Genomic DNA, 23,558 nt, shown 5'->3' with positions numbered 1-23,558 from the left:
CAGCATCCACCACCAATGAGTTAGGTTGTGGATGGGAAAACAAGAAGTCAGCTCCCTTTGGAGGGAAAAAATACTTTCTGTGTCCGTGCTTATTGTTCGGCGGTACTGACGCTGGGGTCTGCCAGATCTCATCAGCGGCCTCCATAATGGCCTTATTTATTGGAATTGCAATCTTTGCATGTTGCAAGGACTGAAGATGTTTGAGAAATTGATGTTGTTTTCCTGTACTTCCGATAACTGTATTTCCTGACTAGCAACTGCTCTTTTAAAGAGATCCTGAAACTGCTTCAGGTTGTCTGGGGGAGATTGTTCAACAGGAATAACTGCTTTATTGGGCGATGACGAAAACTGATCTGTTGGTGAAATATCTCAAGGCTGCTCTTCCACCTCCTCAGGTTCAGAGTGTTGAGCCATGGAGGGAAAAGTGGGATGTCTGACTGCCATCTCCTGCCTTTGAGGTAGTCGGAGAGAAATTGTGGGTGCATGAATGACTGAACACCCATGGCAACACAGCAGGCAATATTCGGGCTGTTGATAATGATGTTGTGTCAAACCATGATGAGGATAGTAATAGTAGTATACTGGGCTGCGATGCTGATATTCTGATCAAGTAGGAGAAGAGTATCTAGATGAAAAGGCACTCCTATGATGAGTATGATAATGTATTGGAAGATTTGGAGAACATGAAGAATTGGGTGACCCTCTTGAGGATGGTGGAGGTGAACAAGAGGCATATCCTTTATATGGAGCCAGTGCCTGATGATAACTAGGTCTGTAGTGTCTGCTTTGGCCATGTAGACCGTGCTGTTTCACTCCGTCTTAGCCAGGATGAATGTGGTGACGGTGGTGCCAAGGATGGTGCTGGAGAAAAAGTCAGCAATTCCAGGCTTATATGTCTCGCCAAGTCATATTTTGTCTTGCCTTTTTAGGCATTGGTTAACTAAGCAGCATGCACAGTGTCAAAACCAGCTCTGTTTGATTGTGTGACCTTTTCACTGATGTGAACATTGGCACCAATGGTGGCAGTGTTGATTGGTGCCAGAGTTGTCGGTGCCACTAGCGGCGGTGCCGTGACGGCCGGTGTCAGAGTCGGCGGTGCCATAATGGTCAATGCAGTAGCCAGTGGTGCCGATTGATGAGCTGATATGTCTGGTGATGGCACTGCCATAGTTTTATGCCTAGATTTTGGTTCCAAGGCCATTTTATGTTGTGCTCCCGCAGTACCTGATGTTCCCATCTTGTCATCCACACTCACTCGGCCATTCAAGACCAGTGGAAAGGAGCAGGCTCTTTTGCAAGCAGGAGTTGAGTCTGGAGAAGCAGCTCTCCATTTTTCAGCCCTAGGTGAGCACAATCTAAGAGCTGATTGCTCCAATTCCGTGGGTTGTAGGGCTTTGTCAAAGAGGAACATATTCAGTCTCATTTCTCTAACCCCGTATGCTCTGATGGTATGTTTGGTGCAGTGAATGCACTTCTGAGGCACATGTGCCTCTCTGAAATATTTTATGCATTTGGCATGGCCATTGGATGCGAGCATAGTGCCACAGCATGTGGCACATTTCTTGAATTCAGGGGACCCCAGCATAATGGCAGGTCTGCACGTGTGCCTTGAGAAATGGGTTTGTAATCTAACAGCTAACAAGTAACTAATAGAAAAAAATGTAAGGTAACAAAAGTACTACTATCTTTAGAACTAAACTATCTGAATGTGACTAAACTACAACTAAGTACTAAAGGTAAATTTTCTTTCCTGACTTGATCATCTGAGGAGATAAGGCTCATTCCCTCTGGGTGTGTCTAGACTACATGGCTCCATCGACAGAGCCATGTAGATGAGTGTACTCGGCAAAGGGAAATGAAGCGGCGACTTAAATAATCGCCGCTTCATTTACATCAAAATTGCTGCTGCGCTGTGCCGATCAGCTGTTTTTCGGAACAGCAAGGTAGTCTAGATGGGGATCAGCCGACCCCAGAACCATTTGTCATCAGATCCTTTTTGCCTCTTGTCAAAGGTTTTTAAGGCCAGGCTGATAAAGTGCTAGCTGGAATGATTGAATTTGGATTAGTCCTGCTTTGAGGAGGGGGTTCTACTAGATGACCTCTTGAGCCCTCTTCCAACTATAATCTATGATTCTCTGATACTGTCTAAAGGAGCCTCAAGATCTATTCTGTATCCTCCTTTGAACCAGAGGAAAAAGGCCCAAGGCTCAACCTTTAAAGGAATGAAGTGCCTCACCCATCATAGATCTGAATAACTTGGAACCCTTGAATGGCAGATCCCCACTGTAGAAGTAAACTGAGGCAGTCCATGGTATTTTGCTGAGAACTGAGAACTCAAATCCTAAATCATTAGGCGGTTCCCATTTGAGGCATGAGACACCTGGATGGTGTGAACCAATCATAGAGGCAGGCCTGAGGGGACAAGCACAAGAGGGCAGTATACTGTTTGAGCTAAGGGGCTGTTACGGAGGGACTGGATAAAACCACCAGTGAGTTATTGAGCCATACGTTAAGCTCAGAATTGACTGGGTACACAAGGCGGCAGGCAGTATGAACTGGTGGTCCACTCCCTCATTGCACATAACATTGCAAGACCTTCTGGAAGCCCCCCAACAGGCATGTGATGTATACACCCTCGAATAGTGCAGATCCCCAACCCAGCCGGCAGAGGGAGGGTGCCAGAAAGCACAAGGACTGTGCAGTATAAGTATACAGAATTGTAGGAGGGAAAGGCTGACCCATGGCCGTGCCCTTCGGGCCATGACAATTGAGGAGGATTACTCATCCCCTGGTGGGAACGGCAAAGCTGTGTGAAGAGAAAAGGGAGGGAGAGATTCCCAAGATTACCCAGTGTGTGGGATGTCAGTGGCTGTGACCAAGGGAGGAAAGCTTCGCGCAAATGCCATAAACCCCAAAACCCCTACACTTAATCCGGAGGGTTTGTGCCCCTGAATCAAGGTTGGAAAAGATGAGGAAAAGAAAAGCAAAGGGTTAAGCAAAAGGGAGATACAAACCAGTGTGATAAAGGAAGGAGCAGAGAGATTGAGACTATGACATCACAGGGAGAAATGAAAGCCAGCCCATGAGAATATCTAGAATACAAACATGCACAAATTCGACAAGCGGCTGTCAAGAAGGCAGGCTACTCTGCAGTCGCATCAGAGAAGGATTTAATCCAGTGGTGGACTGAACAAAAGAGTGGCAAAATCGAGGAAGCAGTGATAATTCTGCTTGATATCCTTACATTAAAGGAAAAGGAAAATAAAGCCCTGAGGAACGAGATTGAAGCTCAGAAGAGCAAAAATCTGCCCCACAGTGAAAAATGGAACCCACAAGCTGCTGCACCTCGGTGCCACCAAGAGAGAGAGACTGATTTCTCAGATGGTGTGCCCATACCAACTGCGCCGCCTCTCCCAAATGTGGGGGGGAAGCTCCTGCATTCTCCCCTCTACTCCCCTATGTATCCAACCCTATATGGGTCGTTAGAGCACAACACCAAGGATGGGAAGAAGGCACCGATGATGACTGAAGGGGACCAGATTGCACATATGGCCTCGATCAAGATACAAACCAGGAAAATTCGGAATGTTGATGATGAGGGACATGTTACACAAGGATTCCGTTCTGAAACCACCTCCGTGTACCATCCATTCACCGCCTTAGAGAAGCAGGCCCTGGTAACAGACCTACCAGACCTAAAGCGAGATCATAGAAACACCGAATTTTGGGATAAGCTGGAAAGCCTAGGGGAGATGCATGGTTTACACAATAAGGATATGCACATCCTAGTAAAGTGTAAGTGTCCCAAAGATGTGTGGGAGAATCTGGATGGGCGGTGGAGAGCTGGGTGATGGACCGAGGATACCATCCTGGACCCTATCCATGAGGGGGAACAGATGGAGAATAACCAGGCAGGAACCATAACTGGACTCAAGAACGCCCTTGCCGAAGCCTTAGGAGCTCACACCACCAATTGGGGAGCTCTGGGTTTAGTCACGCAACAGAAGGGAAAGTCCATTGTATCATATGCTGAGAGAAAATGGAACGCCTTCCATTCGTACTCTGGTCTAGACGGCGTAACCCAGAGATACCACAAGGTGTTCCTCCAAATTCTGAAGGAAGGGATGTCTGCTGACCATCAAGCCGTATTGGCCCTAGGCATTTCGGTCGGAAACACCTATGCAGACATCATGAAGTGGGCTACCAATTTAGAGAACAGAAAGAAAAAGGAGGTAGCATCAGTCAGTGCAGTGGAGGAGGAAGCCACAATCTGTGCACTCAATAGCACTCTCTATTACACCTGTGGAAAACCAGGGCACATGATGCGGGAATGTCATTGCAAGAAAAAGGTCAAACTTTGTGGCAACTTTAAGAAGGCTGGCCAAACTAAGGAGGAGTGTTTCCACTCTGGCGGGGGGAAGGAAGGACAATGGCCAAACAAGCAGAACACACCTACCACTCGTAATACCTGAGAGGCACAGGACAGTGTGCAGGAACCAGGGACAGCTGACAAGCAAATCCAAGAGATTCTTAAGATCCTTGCTAGCAAATAGGTAACAGCGGCCTCCGTGGCTGGATCTGCAGGCGACCCTAGAATGTTTCTTAACGCACAAGTGGGGGGTCAACCGTGCAAAATGTTAATTGACACTAGAGCCTCAGTTTCGATAACCAGCCAAAACCTTTCCCTCACACGCTGACACATTTGGCTTAAGGAAGTGGGGGGAGGAAAAATAAAAGCCACCCTAACCTAAGCCAGTTAGTGGCAATTGAATTTGAAGATGTAATCATCATTGGCCCCTGACAAGGAGACACAGTTGACAACCTAGATCTCCTTATCGAGTTTGAGGAAGTAGTTAACCCCAGAGCCAGCATAGAATGAGCTATTGGCACGCACCAGAGCGTCTACTATGCATGTACAGCCTTTCAGTTCCTTCTCTGCCCCAGAAATGGAAGATTCTGAAGCAGAGGGGAGGAAGAGCAGGTGGTGGAGCACCCACAGGGACAACCATCTCAAAGAACCTCTGTTACTGCACAAGGTGAGTAAACTTCTCTTCTTCTTTGAGGAGCGCCACTGTGGATGCTACACCTGAAGTGACTATGAAGCAGGGAGCTTCAGTTTGTTAGCCTGAACCGTAGAAAGTATGTCCAAAGTGTGTACCAGAGTCTGAGTAATTCTCCAAGGCATAATGCTTAGCAAAGGTGTGCGCAGAAACCCAGGTTGAGACTCTGAAAGTGTCAGTTCAAGGCAAGTTCCTTAGGTATGCTGTAGAGGCAGCCATTGCCCTCGTGGAGTGAGCTTGCACTACCAGTTGGGGTTCTTGATTAAAGGTGCAATAAGAGAGCCAAATGCATTAAGAGATCCATTTGGATAATCTTTGTTAAGAGATAGTCATGCCTTGGGATCTTTCTGTAGCTGAAACAAAGAGTGTTGAGGATTTGCGGAATGGCTAAGTTCTTTCTAAATAAAAGACAATTGCCTTGCAGACATCCAAGGAGTGCAGAACTGTTTCTCTGTTGTCTCTATGAGGTTTTGGGAAGAACACAAGTAAGTATATTGGCTCATTGCTATGAAAGGAGATAGGTACTTTTGGTAGAAACCTGGGATGTGGACAGAGAATGACTTTGTCCTTATAAAACATTGTATAGGGAGGACATCTTCCACAAAGGCTCTGAGTTTGCCCACCTTCTTGATGAAGTAATGGCCACTAGGAAGGCCACTTTCATGGATATGTATAATAGGGAGCAGGTAGTCAGGGGTTCAAATAGTCTGCCTGTTAATGCCCTTAGTACTAAATTGAGGTCCCAGTCTGGAGTTGGGTATTTCAATGGATGTCAGTCAGCAAGGAGCCAAGCCTGAGTCTGTATGACCAGATGACATAGTTGACCCTTAATCTGCATGAGAAGGTGAGGGATAGATGGAAAGCATCATGAGGTCATCATCATCATTTGTAGGACATGTTTGTCGGGGCCAACTGAATGCTACTAGAATGACTGTGGCTCTGTCCCATTTTGTTTTACGGAGTACATGATGGAAAAGTGGTAGTGATGGGGAAGCATATATGAGGGGTGCATTCTTCTTTATTGTGAAGGAGTCCCCAAATGATTGAGGGCTGCTGTCTGCTTGCGAGCAGAACTGTGAGGTTTTGGCATTGATGATGGTTGCGAATAATTGGTCTATTGTAGGGTATCCCCAGTCTTTGAATACAGGGGTGAGCATTTTGGAATTGAGTTCCCACTTGTAATTTAATGTAAAATGTCTGCTGAGTTTGTCTGCTATAATATTGTCCTTTTCTGGCAAGTAGGTGGCTCTCAGATGAATGCTGTGAGGAATGCATCACTTCCATAGTTGAACTGGTTCTGAGTATAGCAGGTAAGATTGGGTCCTGCTGTGACAGTTTATATAGTACATTGTCATTAGATTGTCTGTAAAAATTTGTACCATTCTGTTCTGAATTAAAGGAAGAAAACACTGGCATGCATTGCACACTGCTCTGAGTTTCAGATTTATATAAATCCTGGATTCCTCTGGAGACCAATGTGCTTGGACAGTATGGTGGTTGATATTGGCCCCTCAGTCCAGGAGAGAAGCTTCTGTAGTGATCATAACTGATGGTGGTTGAAGATGAAAGGGAATACCATTGCAAATGAGTTGATTTATCCACCAGGGTAGTGACCCCTTTATTCTGACTGGCATAGATAGTTGCTTGTTGATGTGGTGAAAGTATGGTCTGTATACTGTTTGTAACCATGTCTGTAGTGTTTTCATGTGTAGTTGATCATGCTGGACCAGGAATAAAGCTGCTGTCATGTGGCCTATGAGTTGTAGAGAGAGTGTGCAACCTACAGGCTGTTCTGTGCTGTAGCTACCATGTCTGTGAGCACTAGAAACCTCTACCAAGGAAGCAATTCTATGACAGACATGCAATCTAGGTTAGTGCCAATGAATTCCAACTGTTGTGTTGGGATTAGTGTTGCTTTTGGAGATTTAGCTGTAGGCTGAGCTTATTGAAGAGGATTTTGGTGATGCTGACCACTCATTCTATGTCTTTATAGGTTGACTCTTTCAGAAGGCAATTGTCCAGATATATATCCTGTTATTCAAACATGCATAAATGACAGCCTGAAATAAGTTTAGGCATGCTGAAGAATATCACAAGTGCCATCTTGTGACATTAATGTGAGAAAGGTAAAGCATCTGGAAAAACACTGGTTTACCAGAAGATTGCACCATAACAGATTGCTTTTAATCAGGATTACACTGCACAGGAGAGGAGTCTATGGCATTTCTGCAGAACTTAGAAATATATTTGACTGCAGCCTTTTTTTTTTTTTTTTTTTTTTGGAACTCTTCACTTACCCATGATGTTTTGTTCTACCAGAATCTGTGCAAGGGCCTCTGCTTGTGACAGATAGTCCAGACTGAATACTTGACTTGTAGAATGATGCCTTTTTTTGTCTAATAATTCTTGTATTTCATTCTCTATTGAGACAAAATAACTTAGATTATTCACCAAGAAAATATTTAAACAATGTATCATTAATTACATTTAAAACAGATATAGATATAGATACACACAATGAGGGGTAAAAATATGCCAATGGTTATTTTTCTACTATTCATCCCATATATAACTTTTAATTCTACCTCAAATTTACATAGAACTTTTCAAGACCAAAAGGCAACTATCTGTTAAATGGATAAAAAAATAGGTTTTTTTACAGCACGCAGTAACACCACCCTACATTTTTAGGCATATGGTGAAAAATAATATTGTATCAACCTGTGGCTTTGGAGACAGAATTAGCTCAGTACACTGAAATTAACAAATTCTGCTTCATATATGATCACTGGTTACATCATAATTTGAACTAGAACTTTACCTTAAGAATTCAAGAAAGCAGAGCTGACACACTAGCTATTAGCATTGTTATGGGTCTGGTGAAGCCACTACTTACTATTCAGAAATCATGTAAAAAACACTGTTATCAGGTAACTGAAAAAATAACAATAGTACCCAAATAGTACCTATGGAAAAGCTGAATATAAGCTGAAACATGTGGCAAGGAATTCCAAATGCAAAAACTAAGACTTTTCATGGAACTGCATGCATGCTGAAACACCCAAGAAAAGGAAAGGAAAGAGAGACAAATAGATGGAAAGTCAGACACACAACCTGAACAAGCTGGCTGAAAGAATTTGGTGCTGAAAACAAGAAAGTATTTTCCTGATTTTGGTTCTGCCTATGACCAGAGAAGCAGGCCTTTAAACATTTCTTGTAATAAGCAAGATTGCATCAAAGAAATTACTAGAGTCCATCATCAATTTCTACTCCCATGTAGAACTCTCAAGTCCCTAAACATTGGCTAGCCACTCAAATAAAAAAATTAACACTTGTCTCAGAAGCTGGTGTTTATGATGTCTTTTTATTTGTTATTAATAGATTTTACATGTATGTTTTATGTGCTATCTTTGAACGTATGATTCTGGGTAAATAAGAACCCCAATATAGTCCACCATTGAATTTCTCTAGAAAACATAATCTTAAAAAAAAACATTATCTGAATAAAGCATTATTCTAGTAATCCTCTACTTACCAGGGAGGTTATTTAATCTTATTTGGAGTGGTGGTAGATTAGATGGTGGGGACATGTATGGAAAAGCTGACGGCAGATTTGCAAGCAGGAGACGTTTTCTTAATGCTATCTGTTCCATTTCATTTTCTAAAAAGTTGAGATGATTTTAAACTTGACTAATGGGATGATAACATTCAAACAGTATTTGAGAGCCCCAAATATGAACAATTTAAATTAATGGCTAATGTACTACTAGTTATAAGATATTCTACAAGTCTGCATATTTTTTACAATTCATTGCCTGGCCCCCATCCCTTCCAGGCCCCACATCCTACTTAAGCACAGAGCCCCCAAAACCTTAGCCTGGGTCAAATGCCCTGGGAAAGTTTTAATTTTATTTCCCATGTGGACAATATTGCAAGAACACCTCAAAGCAGGCAGCACAATTGAGCAGCATATGTGGCCATGAGTTCAAGTTCCATGAGTTCCAGTTCCCAGGAGCACAAAAGGACACCAGCATAGAATATGAAGATCTTGGATCTTATCAAGGTGTGGGGAGAGGAACCCATTCTCATGGAGCTTCGAACTAGCAAACGAAATGCCGATATCTATGCAAAGATCACAAAGTCCATTATGGAGAAAGGATATGCCAGGGACACTCAGCAGTGCTGTTTTAAAATAAAGGCAGTCCTACCAAAAGACAAAGGAGGCAAATAAATGGCCTAGTGCATTGCCACAAACATGCCACTTCTACAGGCAGCTTAGTGGGGGACACAACCAGCTTCCGAAGCCAGGACACGGAATCCTCCAAAGACACTCAAGGCAGCAGTGTAGTGGACAGTGTTGTGGTGGAGGAGGACAAGGAGAATGGACAGCTGGTGAGTGGTGAAAGTCAAGAACTTAAAACTTTTTATAACGTTGGAGACAATCCACTCCTCCTAGCATGTCTCTCAGTCAGGCACTGATCCCAGAGAGTGCACTTCTGGTGAGTTCATATTTTTTCTTGCTAAATGCAGATTAAGGCAATTGGGTGTGATGTGTGGTGTACTCTCTGCCTAAACAGCATGAGGTTGGGGGCAGAACAGCTTGTTAACATGTCTGGAAATGGAGCAGGAATCCTCCCTGCACATCTCCATGAAGCTGTCCTAGAGAAACACTGATCCTTCTCACAAGGTTTCTGGGAAAACCTGACTAATTTTGTCTCTATGGTAGGACACCTTCCCATGCCAAGGCAATAGTAAATGGTCTGGCATCATTGCAGCACAAAGCATTGCAGCATAAGGCCCAAGTTTCTGGCCACATTCAGTTAGTATAAGCTCCCTATCACTCCATGTGAGTTGGAGAAGACTGATATCTGCCATGGCAACCTGGATGAAGGAAGGGAAGCTATTGGCTCCTGCCTCTGCTGCTAGCCTGGCCTCAGTGTCTGGCACCCTCTCCCTTCCTCCCACTTACAGTACTCTTCCAGAAAGCGGGGTGTGGCAGAGAGAAAGGGAAGCCACATGAGTTGCTGCCATGCCCCACCAGCATGACTAGACCCTGTCCTTTCACTCACCCAGGGTCACTTGCAGTATGGAAAAGTAGGACTTTCCCAATAAGCATGGTATGCCTGAAACAGAGGGACACTGCATGAGCCCACCACACTACCTCACTGGCACAACCTGATCCTGTTCCCCCTCCTGCCAGCAGGATTGTGCCCTGCAAGACCTCTTACCGTGCCTGCCTCCAAACTACATGAATCCTGATGTTCCCTTGAGAATTCTCTTGTATATCTGCTGTACAGTGGCTGCTTTAAAGCATAGCTTTGGCCTTGCACAGAACACATCTCTTTTGTCTTTAGGGAGACCTTCACTGTATATTAGACTCCACAATGTATCTCCTGTAATGTGTGCACTTGCAACTTTTTGTTACAGTGGTAAGAGCAGGGAGCTTGGTTAGTACTTCCCCAGGTCCAGCAGCTGTCCAGCTCACACCAATCCACAGGCAAAAATGGATAAGGGAAGTTATGTTTAAGGAGCAAATGATGTGGAGGAATACGTTACTGGAGAAAATGTAAGCAGAGCATCAGGTAACAGAGTTGAGCATCAGCAAAGGAGAACATATAGGGAACTGCAAATGAAGCACCAGAAGAATGTCTGATCATCCCTGATGTCTGTGATGGAGTATATGGCAGCTTTCTAAGATGCATACCTGGAAAGGCTTCTCCCTCCCCACCTCTTGCAGAACAACATCCACTCCTCACTCATTTCCATAGCCTTCTCCCCCAAAGGTCCTAGGGCACGGGAGGGAGGGCAATTAAAGGACAGTTTCACACTCAACCTCTAGGGAAGTGTTGTGAAGCAAAAGGTTGTCTTTCACTCATTTCTGATTCCCTTCCCTCCCTTCCCCCCCAAGGGTCCCACCATGGATTCTTTTTCTGTCCCTGCTGTGTTCCCTAAATAAAAATGCATTGCTTATATTGCAGGGGTGGGGTGGGAGAAATTACAGGCAAACACACCAAGTGAAGGGGCACCTCATTGAGAGCAACGTGAATTATTATCAAAACTGTCCATTCATAAAACTTTCTTTCAAAGTGTGTCTGATTTGCACTGCCCTGAGCTGTGTTCTCCTTATTGCGTAGGGGTCTGGCTACTCCAAATATTTGGCTAAGCCTTCTGCCTCAGCCCACACCCTGACAGATAACTTTCCCTCTTGCTCTCACAAATATTATGAAGCAGACATCAGGCTGCCACTACAAAGGGAATGCTGAATTCGCTGAGGACTAACCTACTCAGTAGACTGCTAAACCTTCCCTTTATATGTCCAAAAACACATTTCACCACTATTCTGCACTTGCTCAGCCTATAGTTGCATGGCTCCTTACTGTAGATCAGGCTGCTGGGGGTACAGCTTCATGAGCCACAGAAGCAAGGGGTAGGCTGGGTAACCAAGAATCACTATTGGCATTTCCACCTCTCTGACTCTAATTTCCTGGTCTGGAAAAAAGTTCCAGTTTGCAGCTTTCTGAAGAAGCACGAGTTCCTAAAGATGTGTGAATCATGCCTCTTTTCCAAACATCCCCACTTTGATGTTGGTGAAACAGCCCTTGTGATCCACCAGCACCTACAGCACCATTGAGAAAAGGAAGTTACTCACCTTGGTGCAGTAACAACTGTTCTTTGAGATGTGTGTCCCCGGGGGTGCCCACTGCAGGTGTCGGGCTCATCCTGGCACTGCAGATTGGAATTCTTTATAGCGGTGGTCAGCCGGACTGCGCATGCACAGCCGGCGCCTCACAGCATTAATGCCCATTTACACACGTGCGCAGTCTGGCTCCCACCAATTCCTCAAATCCACCCCAGCATCTGAAAAACGTAAGAAGCGGAGAGGAGGGTGGGTAGTGGAGCACCCACGGGGACACACATCTCCAAGAACAGTCGTTACTGCACCAAGGTGAGTAACTTCCTTTTCTTCTTTGAATGATGTCCCCATAGGTGCACCACTGTAGGTAACTGTGTAACAGTTCTCTGAGATGACCGGAAGAAGGGTTCTGGAGTCACGGTATAACCACTGAGGAAAGTACTGCTGATGTTAGTGAAGTATCTGCAGCCCGTCGATGCACGATTGCATAGTGCTTTGTGAAAGTATCATGAGATGACCATGTGGCTTTCTGACAGATGTCTCTGAGGGGAACACTTTTCAGAAAGGCTGTTGATGCTGCTACTGCTCTTGTAGAATGAGCCCTTCGCTGAACTGGAAGCAGTGTGTATTGTATGGAGTAGAACGTAGTGATGCAGGAAGTGATAAGTTTCATAACCCATTGAGATGATAATGCTTCACCTTTTGATCAGTTAGGGTATGTCTAAACTACATGGGCTCTGTCAACGGAGCCATGTAGATTTGTTGTTTTGGCAAAGGCAAATGAAGCTGCGATTTAAATGATTGCGGCTTCATTTAAATTTACATGGCTGCCGCGCTGAGCTGAAAAACAGCTGAACAGCTGTTTGTCCGCTCAGCGCGCTAGTCTGGACGCTCCCCTGCCGACATCAAAGGCCTTTGTCGGCAGCCCCGGTAAACCTCATCCCACGAGGAATAACGGGGCTGCCGACAAAGGGCTTTGATGTCGGCAGGGGAGCGTCCAGACTAGCACGCTGAGCGGACAAACAGCTGATCAGCTGTTTGTCGGCTCAGCGCGGCAGCCATGTAAATTTAAATGAAGCCGCGATCATTTAAATCGCGGCTTCATTTGCCTTTGCCTATGTGTCTAATCTACATGCCTCTGACGACAGAGGCATGTAGTCTAGACACAGCCTTAGGGTATGTCTACACTACCCCGCTAGTTCGAACTAGCAGGGTAATGTAGGCATACCGCACTTGCAAATGAAGCCCGGGATTTGAATTTCCTGGGCTTCATTTGCATAAGCGGGGAGCCGCCATTTTTAAAACCCCACTGGTTTGAACCCCGTGCAGCGCGGCGAGGTGGACCGGTAGTTCGGAGGTGTACCGGTAGTTCGGAATAGGAAGCCTAGTCCGAACTACCTGGTTCGAGCCCCGTGTAGCCGCGCTGCACGGGGTTCGAACCCGCGGGGTTTTAAAAATGGCAGCTCCCCGCTTATGCAAATGAAGCCCGGGAAATTCAAATCCCGGGCTTCATTTGCAAGTGCGGTATGCCTACATTACCCTCCTAGTTCGAACTAGGAGGGTAGTGTAGACATACCCTCAGAGAGGTAGACTATTAAGCGGTCTGTTTTACAGAAAGGTTTAGTTCTTTCTATATAAAAGGCAAGTGCCCTACTGTAGTGGGGTAGAGTGGCCACCCACTGAGCCAGAGGCAGAGGAACCCCTCGGGGAGCCATTTTGGGTCCAGCCTAGCCCCACCCCCTCACCTGACCGGAAGTCAAAGGGCGGGGCTAGGACTATAAGAAGGCTGCTGGGGAGCTCAGTCAGGGCCCAGCCTCTGAAGGAGCCGGAGGCCTGTCCGGAGCTCCTGCCTGGGGAGGCTAAGACCCGGGCTAGGCTGCCCTCAGCTGCCTCCCCGGAGGCCAGCCAAAGCTTCCCTGCCCAGGCTACTGAGGCCTGGCCAAGCCCGCCAGCAGAACCCCCCCATGGACTCAGAGGACGGGCCCGACCTGGTGGACCAGCTGGACCCCCGATGGGTACTGGAACGCCGGGCCGGATGAGCGCGCAGGACGCTGCCGAGCTCCAACCGCTTGACCCCTGGATTGGGCCAGCCGGACACTGCGGGGACGACAGCGCCTCGACTCCCTGATGGACCTGCTGGAGCTACAGGTACCTGGAAAGGGGGAGACGAGAAGTGGCCCAGGGGTAGCCCTGGCCGAGAGCGGCCAGCAAGTTACGGGCCGGAGCTCTGCTGAGCCAGTCGCAGCTGCACTGCTGCATTCAGGGCCCCTGGGCCGGGGCGCAGTGAGGTGGGTGGGCCTGCGCCCCCCCCCCCCCCGCCACCCTCTAACTGGGTGGCAGTCTTCCCCTCACCGCTGCTGCAGGTGCCATACCGGCTCCGCTCCTGAATAAGGAGTGTCTACAGACTGGTGTTTGTTTGCAGCCTCGCCTTGCCTCAGGGCCTGGCTGCCGTTTGCTGCCCTGCCCGGAGCTAGGGCCTGGGTTTGGCTTGATGTGTTGGTTGGCCCGCCCTGCTCGAGGGCCGGGCCTTATAGACAGTATTTGTTGTCCGCCCTGCTCGAGAGCGCGGGCTTCCCTACGGTGCGTCTGGGACTGACCGCGCGCCAGGTGGGAACTCTTAAAGGGACAGGACTAGAATGGATGCCCTGCCCAGAACTGTGCGATAATAGACTTGCTGGTTGGGAACTTATTCCTCTGCGGCCTGGACCTGGAGCAAGGCCGGGCACGCGGACTAGTACCTCTTGTCCTGACCTGAAGCAAGGCCGTGAAGAGACTCGCCCGCCCGGACTATTTTAGGGCACGGTAACGCAGTAAGGCAGGCATATCCCCTGGAAGGGGGAAAAGCTCAGGCTGTTGTGGACATTGCTGGAGGGCAGTGTCCTGAAAGGATCCCGCCACCTGCCAGCTGATCTAATTCCCCGAACCGAAGGTAGGTGGCGCTGTGGCGGAGCGGGAAGCTCACTACACCTACACATGTCGAGGGAATGGAGTGTCGCCGCCTGCGGTGAGGCATATGGCTTAGGAAAGAAGGAGGGTAGAACAATTTTTTCATTAATGTGGAACTTGGAGAAAACTTTGGGGATAAAGGCAGGGTGGGGTCTTAAAACTACACCATTTTTAGTAAAGGTCGTGTATAGTGGTACTCCCATCAGGGTCGTCATCTCGCCGACTCTGCAGGCAGTTGTTATGTCAAGCTGAAAAAATACTTTTAGAGTCAGCATTTGGAGTGGTGTAGAAGCCAGAGTTCAAATGGTCATTTGATGAGTGTTCCTATCACAAGGTCTAAATTTCATGGTGGAGGATCAGGTCTTCGGGGGGCTAAGATTGTCGAACCCCTTAAGGAATCGCTTAGTAATTGGGTGGACAAATATTGAGGTACCATCTATAGAGTGTCTGAAAGCAATGATCGCTGCAAGACATAGGGAAGCTAAGGCTAGACCTGTGTGTTTCAGGAGTAATATGTAGTTGGATTGTATGAAGAGGTTCAACGTGGTTTAAAAAGCACCAGGATGTGAACCTTCGTCATGTGGAGAGGTAAGTAGCTCGGGTATGAAATAGGATTTCTTTGACCTGTGTTGAGCAAAGATCCTTGGATGCGTTGAGACAGTTAGGGGTCAAGCTGTGAGGTGCAGAGTATGATCCTGGGGATGTAGTAGGGATCCCTGGTTCTGGGTCAGAAGATCCATCAGGTTGGGAAGGGGGTATGAAGGATAGGGAGACATTTGTTGGAGAAATGGAAACTAATGTTGATGGGCCCAGGCGGGTGCCATTAAGTTGGCTCTGTCCATTTTGGCTTACTTGAGGACTCTGGGCATGAGTATGGTGGGGGGAAATGCATAAAGGAGGGGTCCCCTCCAATTGAGAAGAAAGGCATCGCCAAGGTATCTGGAACATAAATGGACACTATGTTCTTTGCGAGAACATAAATGGACATTATCCAGTGCTGCAGGCTACGGAAGTGTAGCTGTGCATGTCGGACTATGTATGTGGTCGCTGCCATATGGCCCATGAGTTTTAGACAAGTAAGTATTTGGACTGTCATGCTGTCAAGTAGCACTGAAATCAAGTCTTGGACAGCTTGGAAACTCTGGACGGGTAAGTAAGCCCTCACTGTGGTAGCATCTAAATGAGCACTGATGAACTCCAAGTTTTGAGATGGCACGAGTGCTGATTTCTGGTCGTTGATCAGTAGACCAAGGGAGTCGAAGGTTTGTCTTGTGATAGTTATCATGGTGTGCGTTTTGGCTGATGAATGGCCTTTTAAGAGGCAGTCGTTAAGATAAGGGAAAATTATGACGACTCTTTGACGTAGATATGCTGCTACTACTGCGAGGGTCTTCGAGAACACCCTGGGGGCAAATGAGAGGCCGAAGGGTAGAACTCGGTACTGAAAGTGTTCTGTGCCTACCATGAAGCAAAGGAATCGCCTGCGGGCAGGATGAATGGCAGTGTGGAAGTAGGCATCTTGGAGGTTGAGGGCAGCAAACCAGTCGCTGTTGTCTAATTCAAGGACTATGGATGCAAGTGTCACCATTTTGAAATGTTGTTTCCGGAGGTAATTGTTAAGCTTTTGCAGATCTAGTATTGGTCTCCACCTGCCCATTTTTTGTGTGTGAGGAAATAGTGAGCTAGAACCCTTTCCCTTTGAACTCGTCCAGCACCTTCTCCACTGCTCCTAGTTGACTTCTTTCCATAGCAAGTGCACGTGAGAAGGGTCCCTGAAGAGGGACAGGATAGGTGGGGTAGTTGGTGGGAGAGCTAGAAAGGGTATTGCATAACCAGATGTGACTATTTCCAGAACCTAGAGGTCAGATGTGATTACGGACCATTAATGATAAAAAGGCCTCAGGCGGTAGTGGAACGTAGGCAAGTCATGATGCTCTTGTTTGATAACTGGGAGTAGTCAGATGCCCTCGACCAAAGAGTCAGACCTGCTGCTTTGTGGCTGGTTGATTCTGTGTGTGGTTATTTTGGTTGCAACATCTTTGAGGTCACTGTTGAGAACGCGACTGGTCGAAACCGTGCAGTTGATGCTATTGATGTTATCTGTTGAATGTGTAGTTATACCATCTCTGGTTTGGCACGTAGTGTTTCCGTCGGTATGGGGGTGTATAAATCCCCAGAGTACATAATGTGGTGCATGAGTCGTTACTAGTGGAGGACCTCATCCTTTTTCTCTGCAAATAATTTCTGTTTGTCAAAAGGTTGTCTTTATTTTGCAGGTCTTTCGGGACTCACGCAGTTTGGAGCCAAGAAGCTCTCCTCATTACAACTGCTGTAGCTGTTGATCGAGTGGCTGTGTCCGCAACATCCATTGCTATTTGAAGGCCTGTCTTACCAGATGCGTACCCTTCCTGCACAATTGATTTCAAGATCAGCTTCTTGGACTCAGGAAGAAAATCCATGAGGGTCGTCAACTTTGTACAACTATCAAAATTATGGTTTCATAGAAGCTCTGCATAATTAGCTACTTGGAGTAGTCGAAGCATACACTTTTCACCCAAATAAATTGAGATGTTTACTGTCTTTGTTTGGGTGACGTTCTTGTATTGGGGCGCTTTTGATCTATGATGCACCGCATCAATGACCAATGAATTGGGCTGGGAATCAGTAAATAGGAACTCCATACCCTTTGAAATAACAAAGTATTTCTTATCCTCTCATTTGTTCATTGGTGGTGCGGAAGCTGGGGTCTGCCAGATTTCCTCCGCTGCCGCTAAGATAGCCTTGACAAGCGGAATTGCTATCTTTGAGCGGTGAGCGGGCTGGAGTTTCTTAAGGAGACAGTACTGTTTCTCTTGTACCTCTGCCAGCTGGACCTCCTGACTCACTGCCACTCTCTTAAACAGGTCTTGAAATTGTTTAAGATCGTCCGGAGGTGATACATCCCCCAGGATACCAGCCTCATCAGGGGAAGAGGAGGATTGGTCTGTGGGGGAAATATCAGGTGATTGCTCCTCCGTATCTGAAACTTGCTCCTCCTCAGGATCTGAATGATATAGCTGAGGGGATGATGGCTGTGGTGGTGGAGGGGGTGGCATTGTGATGAGACCAGAGCCGATGGGTGCCTAAGTGACATGCAGCCGTATGGGGACCATCCCATAGAGGGCGACCAATGGTGATGGTGATGAGAGTAGCGATGAGGTACATGATGATAATGGCCATAATGATAGTGTGATCTGCCCAGGGATGATCGTGTAGACGAATATGAGCGCCTGTAATCTTCCCAGTATGTGGTATGTGGAGATGCTGGGGAATGAGTAGGCATGTAGGATGTTCTGGAAGATGGCAGTGGGGAAGATGGAAATGCATCTAGAATGATAATAAGAATGCCTCATCAGTTCCACAGTAGATGGAGACAGCACCCTGCTCTGCGGGGAATGAGATGAGCCAGGCCGTTCAAGCGGTCGGGTATGCAGTGCCAGTGATCCCGGTGCTGTAGGCGATGGCAATGGGTCCAGGGAGAAAGTTGGAGAAATGGAACATGGAGTAGGGCTCCATTACTTGTTAGATATGGATGAGGTATTTTTGTGAGTCGGGGACACCTCAGACCTCTCTGGTGCTGGCGGTGCTTCCCACGGTGCTGAAGGTTTTGGTGCCACAGCTGCCAGTGCCGATAAAGTTGCCAGTGCCAAGGCTGCTGGTGATGATGGAGGAGCCAGTGTGGTTCTGGTGGCTGATGCTGCCGGTGCCGAGATCACTCTGGGTTCTGTCTGGCGCTGTGATGTTAGCATCGTAGATGGCGCCTTTATGGTCTTGGAGGCCGGAACCACCTTTGAATGAGAAGAGGCGGTGCCAGATGTGCCTGGCTTGTCCCCAGTGCTCACCGTGCTCTGAGAGAGGGATGGCAGAGAGCGCGCTGGTGATGCCCTGGTCTTTTGGATGGAATGGAGCCTGGTGAAGAAGCTCTCCGTTTTTGGGGAACAGCCTGTTCTGAAGCAGCCATGGACTCCGAGTCTGACGGCTGAAGTGTCTTGTTGAACAGAATAATTCTGAGGCACATTTCTCTGTCTCGACGCGCCCTAGCTGTTAGCTTTGAATGGTGAGGGCACTTTTGTGGAACATGGGCCTCACCCAGACAGCGAATGCAAGATGAATGACTGTCAGAGGCGGGCATGGCTTTGTGACATGTGTCGTAGTTCTTAAAGCCTGGGAAACAAGGCATCTTGATTTTGGAAGATATCTTTTTTTTTTTTTTTTTTTTTGCAGCCTGAAGGCCGAGAGCAATGCCGAGGTTGCATAACATTATCTGAATAACTATATACAAATATTTTTAAAAAAAACTACACATAACAGAATATCTCTAACTACTAACTAACGACTTTGGGAACCAATTTAAAATGGATCAGAGTCTCTGACTGGAATCAGTTAAGGAGAGGTAGTTCACTCCGTCCATGGCTGGAGGCAGCTGAGAGGAACTGGCGGGAGCCAGACCATGTGTATGTGTCTTTAACTTCTGTCGACAAAAGCCTGTAGTCTAGATGTACCCTGAATGATCAACATGCTAAAGGAGCACTAATGGAAGACAAGGCTGTGGTAGAGAAGCTAAATGAATTCTTTGCACCAGTCCTCAATGCAGAGGATGTAAGGGAGATTCCCACACTGAAGCCTTTTTTAGGTTATGAATCTGAGAAAGTATCCCAAAGTGAACTATCAATAAATATGCCAGAGTGCCAGAGGATAACTAATATAAGGCTGCTAAAAAAAGGGCTTCAAAGGTTATTCTGGAAGTTCCAGTATGGCCATTCTAATGTTTTATATTGTATATAATGAGCTATAAATCAATGTCTTTATAGAATTCATGATTTTTAATGTCTAAAAAATTAGGAATTTATGCTTCCAGGCTCATCTTTTGAAGGTGTTGTTCTGATTTTAATTTGTGAATTCATTCTAGACTATAGTGATCGTCTCATTTTACCCACATAGTTGTACCCACATTTAGTACATTCAGTGAGGTACACAACATGTTGTGATAGACATATGTTGAACCCAAGGATGATGAAAGATATGTTGGGCAGGGGTATAGATCATTACAACCCTGTAAATCCACAGATATTAGCATCTGTGGATGTGGATACAGATATCTGCAGCTCATTTTTGCCGACACAAATGCAGATGCAAATACCAATTTTGTATCTAGAATACTGCAAATTTGTGGATATCCACTTTATATCTACAGGTATCTGAGAAGTCATTTTTTCACTCTACTCTGGATTGATTAGGCCTCAACTGGAGTATCATGTTCAGTTCTGGGCACCACATTTCAAGAAAGATGTGGAGAAATTGGAGAAGGTCCAGAGGAGAGCAACAAAAATGATTAAAGGTCTAGAAAACAAGAGCTATGAGGGAACACTGAAGGAATTGGGCTTTGTAAGCTGGCAGTTTGTAAGCCCATGGTCTATGAAGGCCCAACCCTAGTTCAGGGCCTAGCTCTTCTCCTCTGTGCACAGGGGAGGCTTCTGGCTTCTTCAGGAGCCAGCCTCTCACTGGCCTCACTGGCAGGCCTTTTATCTCTCACTACAGGCTTGTTTAGTTTGGAAAAGAGAAGACTGAAAGGGGACATGATAGCAGTTTTCAGGTATCTAAAAGGGTGTCACAGGGAAGAGGGGGGAAATTGTTCTCCTTGGCCTCTGATGATAGGACAAGAAGCAATGGGCTTAAACTGCAGCAAGGGAGGTTTAGGTTGGACATTAGGAAAAACTTCTCAACTGTCACGATGGTTAAACTGGAATAAATTGCCTAGGGAGGCTGTGGAATCTCCATCACTGGAGATATTCAAGGTTAGGTTAGACATCTATCAGAGATGATCTAGACGGTGCATGGTCATGCCATGAGAAGGGGGACTGGACTTGATGATTTCCCGGGTTTCCTTCTAGTTCTATGATTCTATGATTCCATGATTCTATTAACCATTTTGCAGATATAGACATGGATGAGTATACTAGTTTTGTATCTTTGCAGGGTTCTGTTGATCATTATAGTAGAGAGAGATATCTGCAGGGTTTGCATCTGTTGTTATGGGAAAATCTACTATCACTTTGAGGTGGTGGGCATGTGGAGAGTTTGCTTCTGATAATGAGATTGGGAGGCTTGAAGCATAGAAGAAGGAGTTTGAGAAAGATTAATTTCATGATGTGGTCCCCATCAAGTATAGGTTATAATTGTTTAATGATGCCACACATGATTTTCAATATGAAGTGATAGATGACTATAAGGGTGTAAAGTTGGATTATTCTTTTTCCCACATTGAAACATGTTTATCTCAGGGTATTTGGTGGCCCATTCCGTAAATAAATCTGCTTTTCTGGTTGAGTGACCTTGTTTGGTGAAAGCTGTTTTAAGTGTGTTAAGGTGAGTATCTCAGATTTTCTCGCTAGATCACATTCTGTGATATTTTAGGTAGCTGCCTATAGAAAATAGGTTTCTTTCTGCGTTTGAGGTAGTTACTGACCTGTGAAGATAGCTGTTGGGATTGGTAGGATTCTTGTGTACATAATTGTCTACAGACTTCCATTCTTGAAGGTGTGACTTTCTGAGCATTCTTTCCAGACATGAAGAGCTCTGTGTAAGTTTGAAAGTTTCTCTTTTTCATCCATTTAAATTGGTCCTATAAAAGATATTACCTCACCCACCTTGTCTATCTTATAGTTTAGTGGCATCCAGGCCTTTTTTTTTTTATAATTGCTACTATGTAACTGCAAAACTAAAATTTCTTTTTTAATAGGATTTTCAGAAGCAATACATTGTATCTATTCTCTGTCTACAGAGAAACGTAGGAATAAACCAATATTCAATCAAATAAGAGAAAGCCTTAAAATTGTGATTGAATAATAGCTAATTTAGTAACCTATTATCCTCCGTTTTCTCTTTTCACGGTGTCACCTGTTCCCGTTCTTTCTCAAAAGGAGAAAACTGCCAAATACCATATGGTCTCAAAGTTACAGCGTTTCTGCATTTTCTATGGTGTGACCAAAAAAAGTGAACAAAGTAATCTAAATTAACAAGTTATAAACTCTTTACTTACTACTGTGTTCATCTTGAGGCAGGAGTGCTGAAAGAGTATGGTCCAGCTGTGCAATTTTATTACTTACTGGCGGTCTTTCTGGCATGACTCTCTTTTTCTCTAAATGTGCCATTCTGCTGCCTATGGATTGTCCAATGTAAAAAAAATATGTAAGTAACTATATTACAACTACCAAAATATTTAAGATTGAGAAAGCACATACTCAGTAACTATCTTTTAGAAAATATTATCACAGAGGCCATGTCAACACTGCATCCCTCTGTCAACAGAGGAATGCTAATCAAGCACATCGAAATTGCTAATGAAGCAGGGATTTTAATATCCCACGTTTCATTAGCATAAACATGGCCACCACCTTTTTTCGAAACAGAGCTTTTTAAAAAAAACCTGGCAGCCTAGGTGTGGATCTGTCAAAAATAAACCCTTTTTTGACAGATCCTGTATTCCTTTTTGAGGAATGTTTATGCTAACGAAGCGCAGGATATTTAAATCCCTGCTCCATTAGCAATTTTGACGTGCTTGATTTGCATCCCTTTGTCAACAGAGAGGTGTAGTCTAGACACAGCCTAGGTGATCTCTCAAGTATCAGAGTGACAAAGCAAAAACAATATGCAAAAATATAAAGGACAAAAGTTTTAAGAAAACTAAAAATTAAAAATATAAAAACAGTAAAGAGCAAAGTTAAATTTCTAAAAGATAAGTTTTTTAACACACAAACATAATTTCTAAATGTTCTTAAAGCAGTTAGTTTTTTTTATCACCTTTTTAGAAAAAGTGACAGATCCTCTTTTCAGCTTCCCCACATAGCACCGGATTTTGGTTGAGGATAGGTCACAGTTGCATTAAGTTGTGTATTTGTATGTGTTCAGAGTTTGAGAAGAGGTTCCATTCAGACGTGGATGTGTGGGTGAATATGAGGGGACATGTGGCCCACACATACCGGGAGTGGGAAGGGTAGGGCCCCTGGACATCCAGAGGAGCCTGGCTCGCACAGCAGGGTTCTGGGCCCCCTGCACTCACTAGCAGTAAAGTGAAGCAATACGGCCCATCTCCTTGTGCTTCTCCAGCCTTGTCACTCAGGGAAGTTCAGGATCAATGCTAACTACCCCCATGTCAAATTACATAAGTGCATGATGCCATGTCCTGAGGAAATTTTGAACTGTCATAATAGAATGGGCCTTCAGGACCAACGAAATGTGCAGTGTCATCTGGAATCTTAGCTGTGGAAGCAAGGCCTTGGCTTCCACAGAGTCAAAAAACACTCCTATACATTCTACCGTTTGTACAGGTGAGAGGTTTGACTTTCCAGTATGTGTGTGTGACATCCTCATGTCCATCAAAGGTGGACTGAATGAGTGTCACACTGTACAGTACCCTTGGGACTGACCCTTGAGTAGCCAACATCCAGATAAGGAACCATGTGAATTGACTGTCCCAGGAAGACGATCAGCATTGCCATGGATTATGTGCAGCTGTAGACAGGATGAAATGCAGTATTTTAAATTGGTTGTGGGGTTTGTTGACTGAGGAATTTCCTGTGACTATGATGTGTTGCTATGCTTAAGACCCACTGGCTTAAGATCCAATCATTGAGGTAGTGAGACAGACAGCTTGCAAAGAGCAAGTCAGTAATCTGGGAACTGGTATTCTGTCCTTAACCAATGCAGCAAGGTGCTTTCACGAAACTCTTAGGCTGCCCTGAGAATCTGGTAGTTGCAGTGGTCTTTTCTAATAAACCGTCTTTCTTCAAGTTAGGGCCTGGATGCAAGATGTGAAAGCAGATACCAGTACACTGCTATAAACAAAACTGCTTTATCTTTGCAGTAACTGTAAAAGTGAC

General features: G+C 45.6%; 1 protein-coding gene across 7 annotated transcripts in view; it reads right to left on the bottom strand.

Moving 5' to 3' along the window:
* The window catches only part of CCDC7 (coiled-coil domain containing 7), a 361,859-nt gene that overhangs the window by 18,785 nt on the left and 319,516 nt on the right, over positions 1-23,558 (bottom strand). For all 7 annotated transcript variants that reach the window (XM_075922671.2, XM_075922670.2, XM_075922665.2 and 4 more), the window contains 3 exons: positions 21,719-21,838; positions 8,596-8,721; positions 7,358-7,480 (listed from right to left, as the gene is read on the bottom strand). In XM_075922671.2, the coding sequence (XP_075778786.2) occupies positions 7,358-7,480; positions 8,596-8,721; positions 21,719-21,838 (369 nt within the window). The remainder of the gene's footprint in view (positions 1-7,357; positions 7,481-8,595; positions 8,722-21,718; positions 21,839-23,558) is intronic.

This window comes from Pelodiscus sinensis, chromosome 2 (genome assembly GCF_052426305.1).
Source record: "Pelodiscus sinensis isolate ZL-2025 chromosome 2, ASM5242630v1, whole genome shotgun sequence".
Classification (NCBI taxonomy): domain Eukaryota; kingdom Metazoa; phylum Chordata; order Testudines; family Trionychidae; genus Pelodiscus; species Pelodiscus sinensis.
The sequence above is the reverse complement of the archived record's forward strand: the minus strand, read 5'-3'. Positions and strand labels throughout refer to the sequence as shown.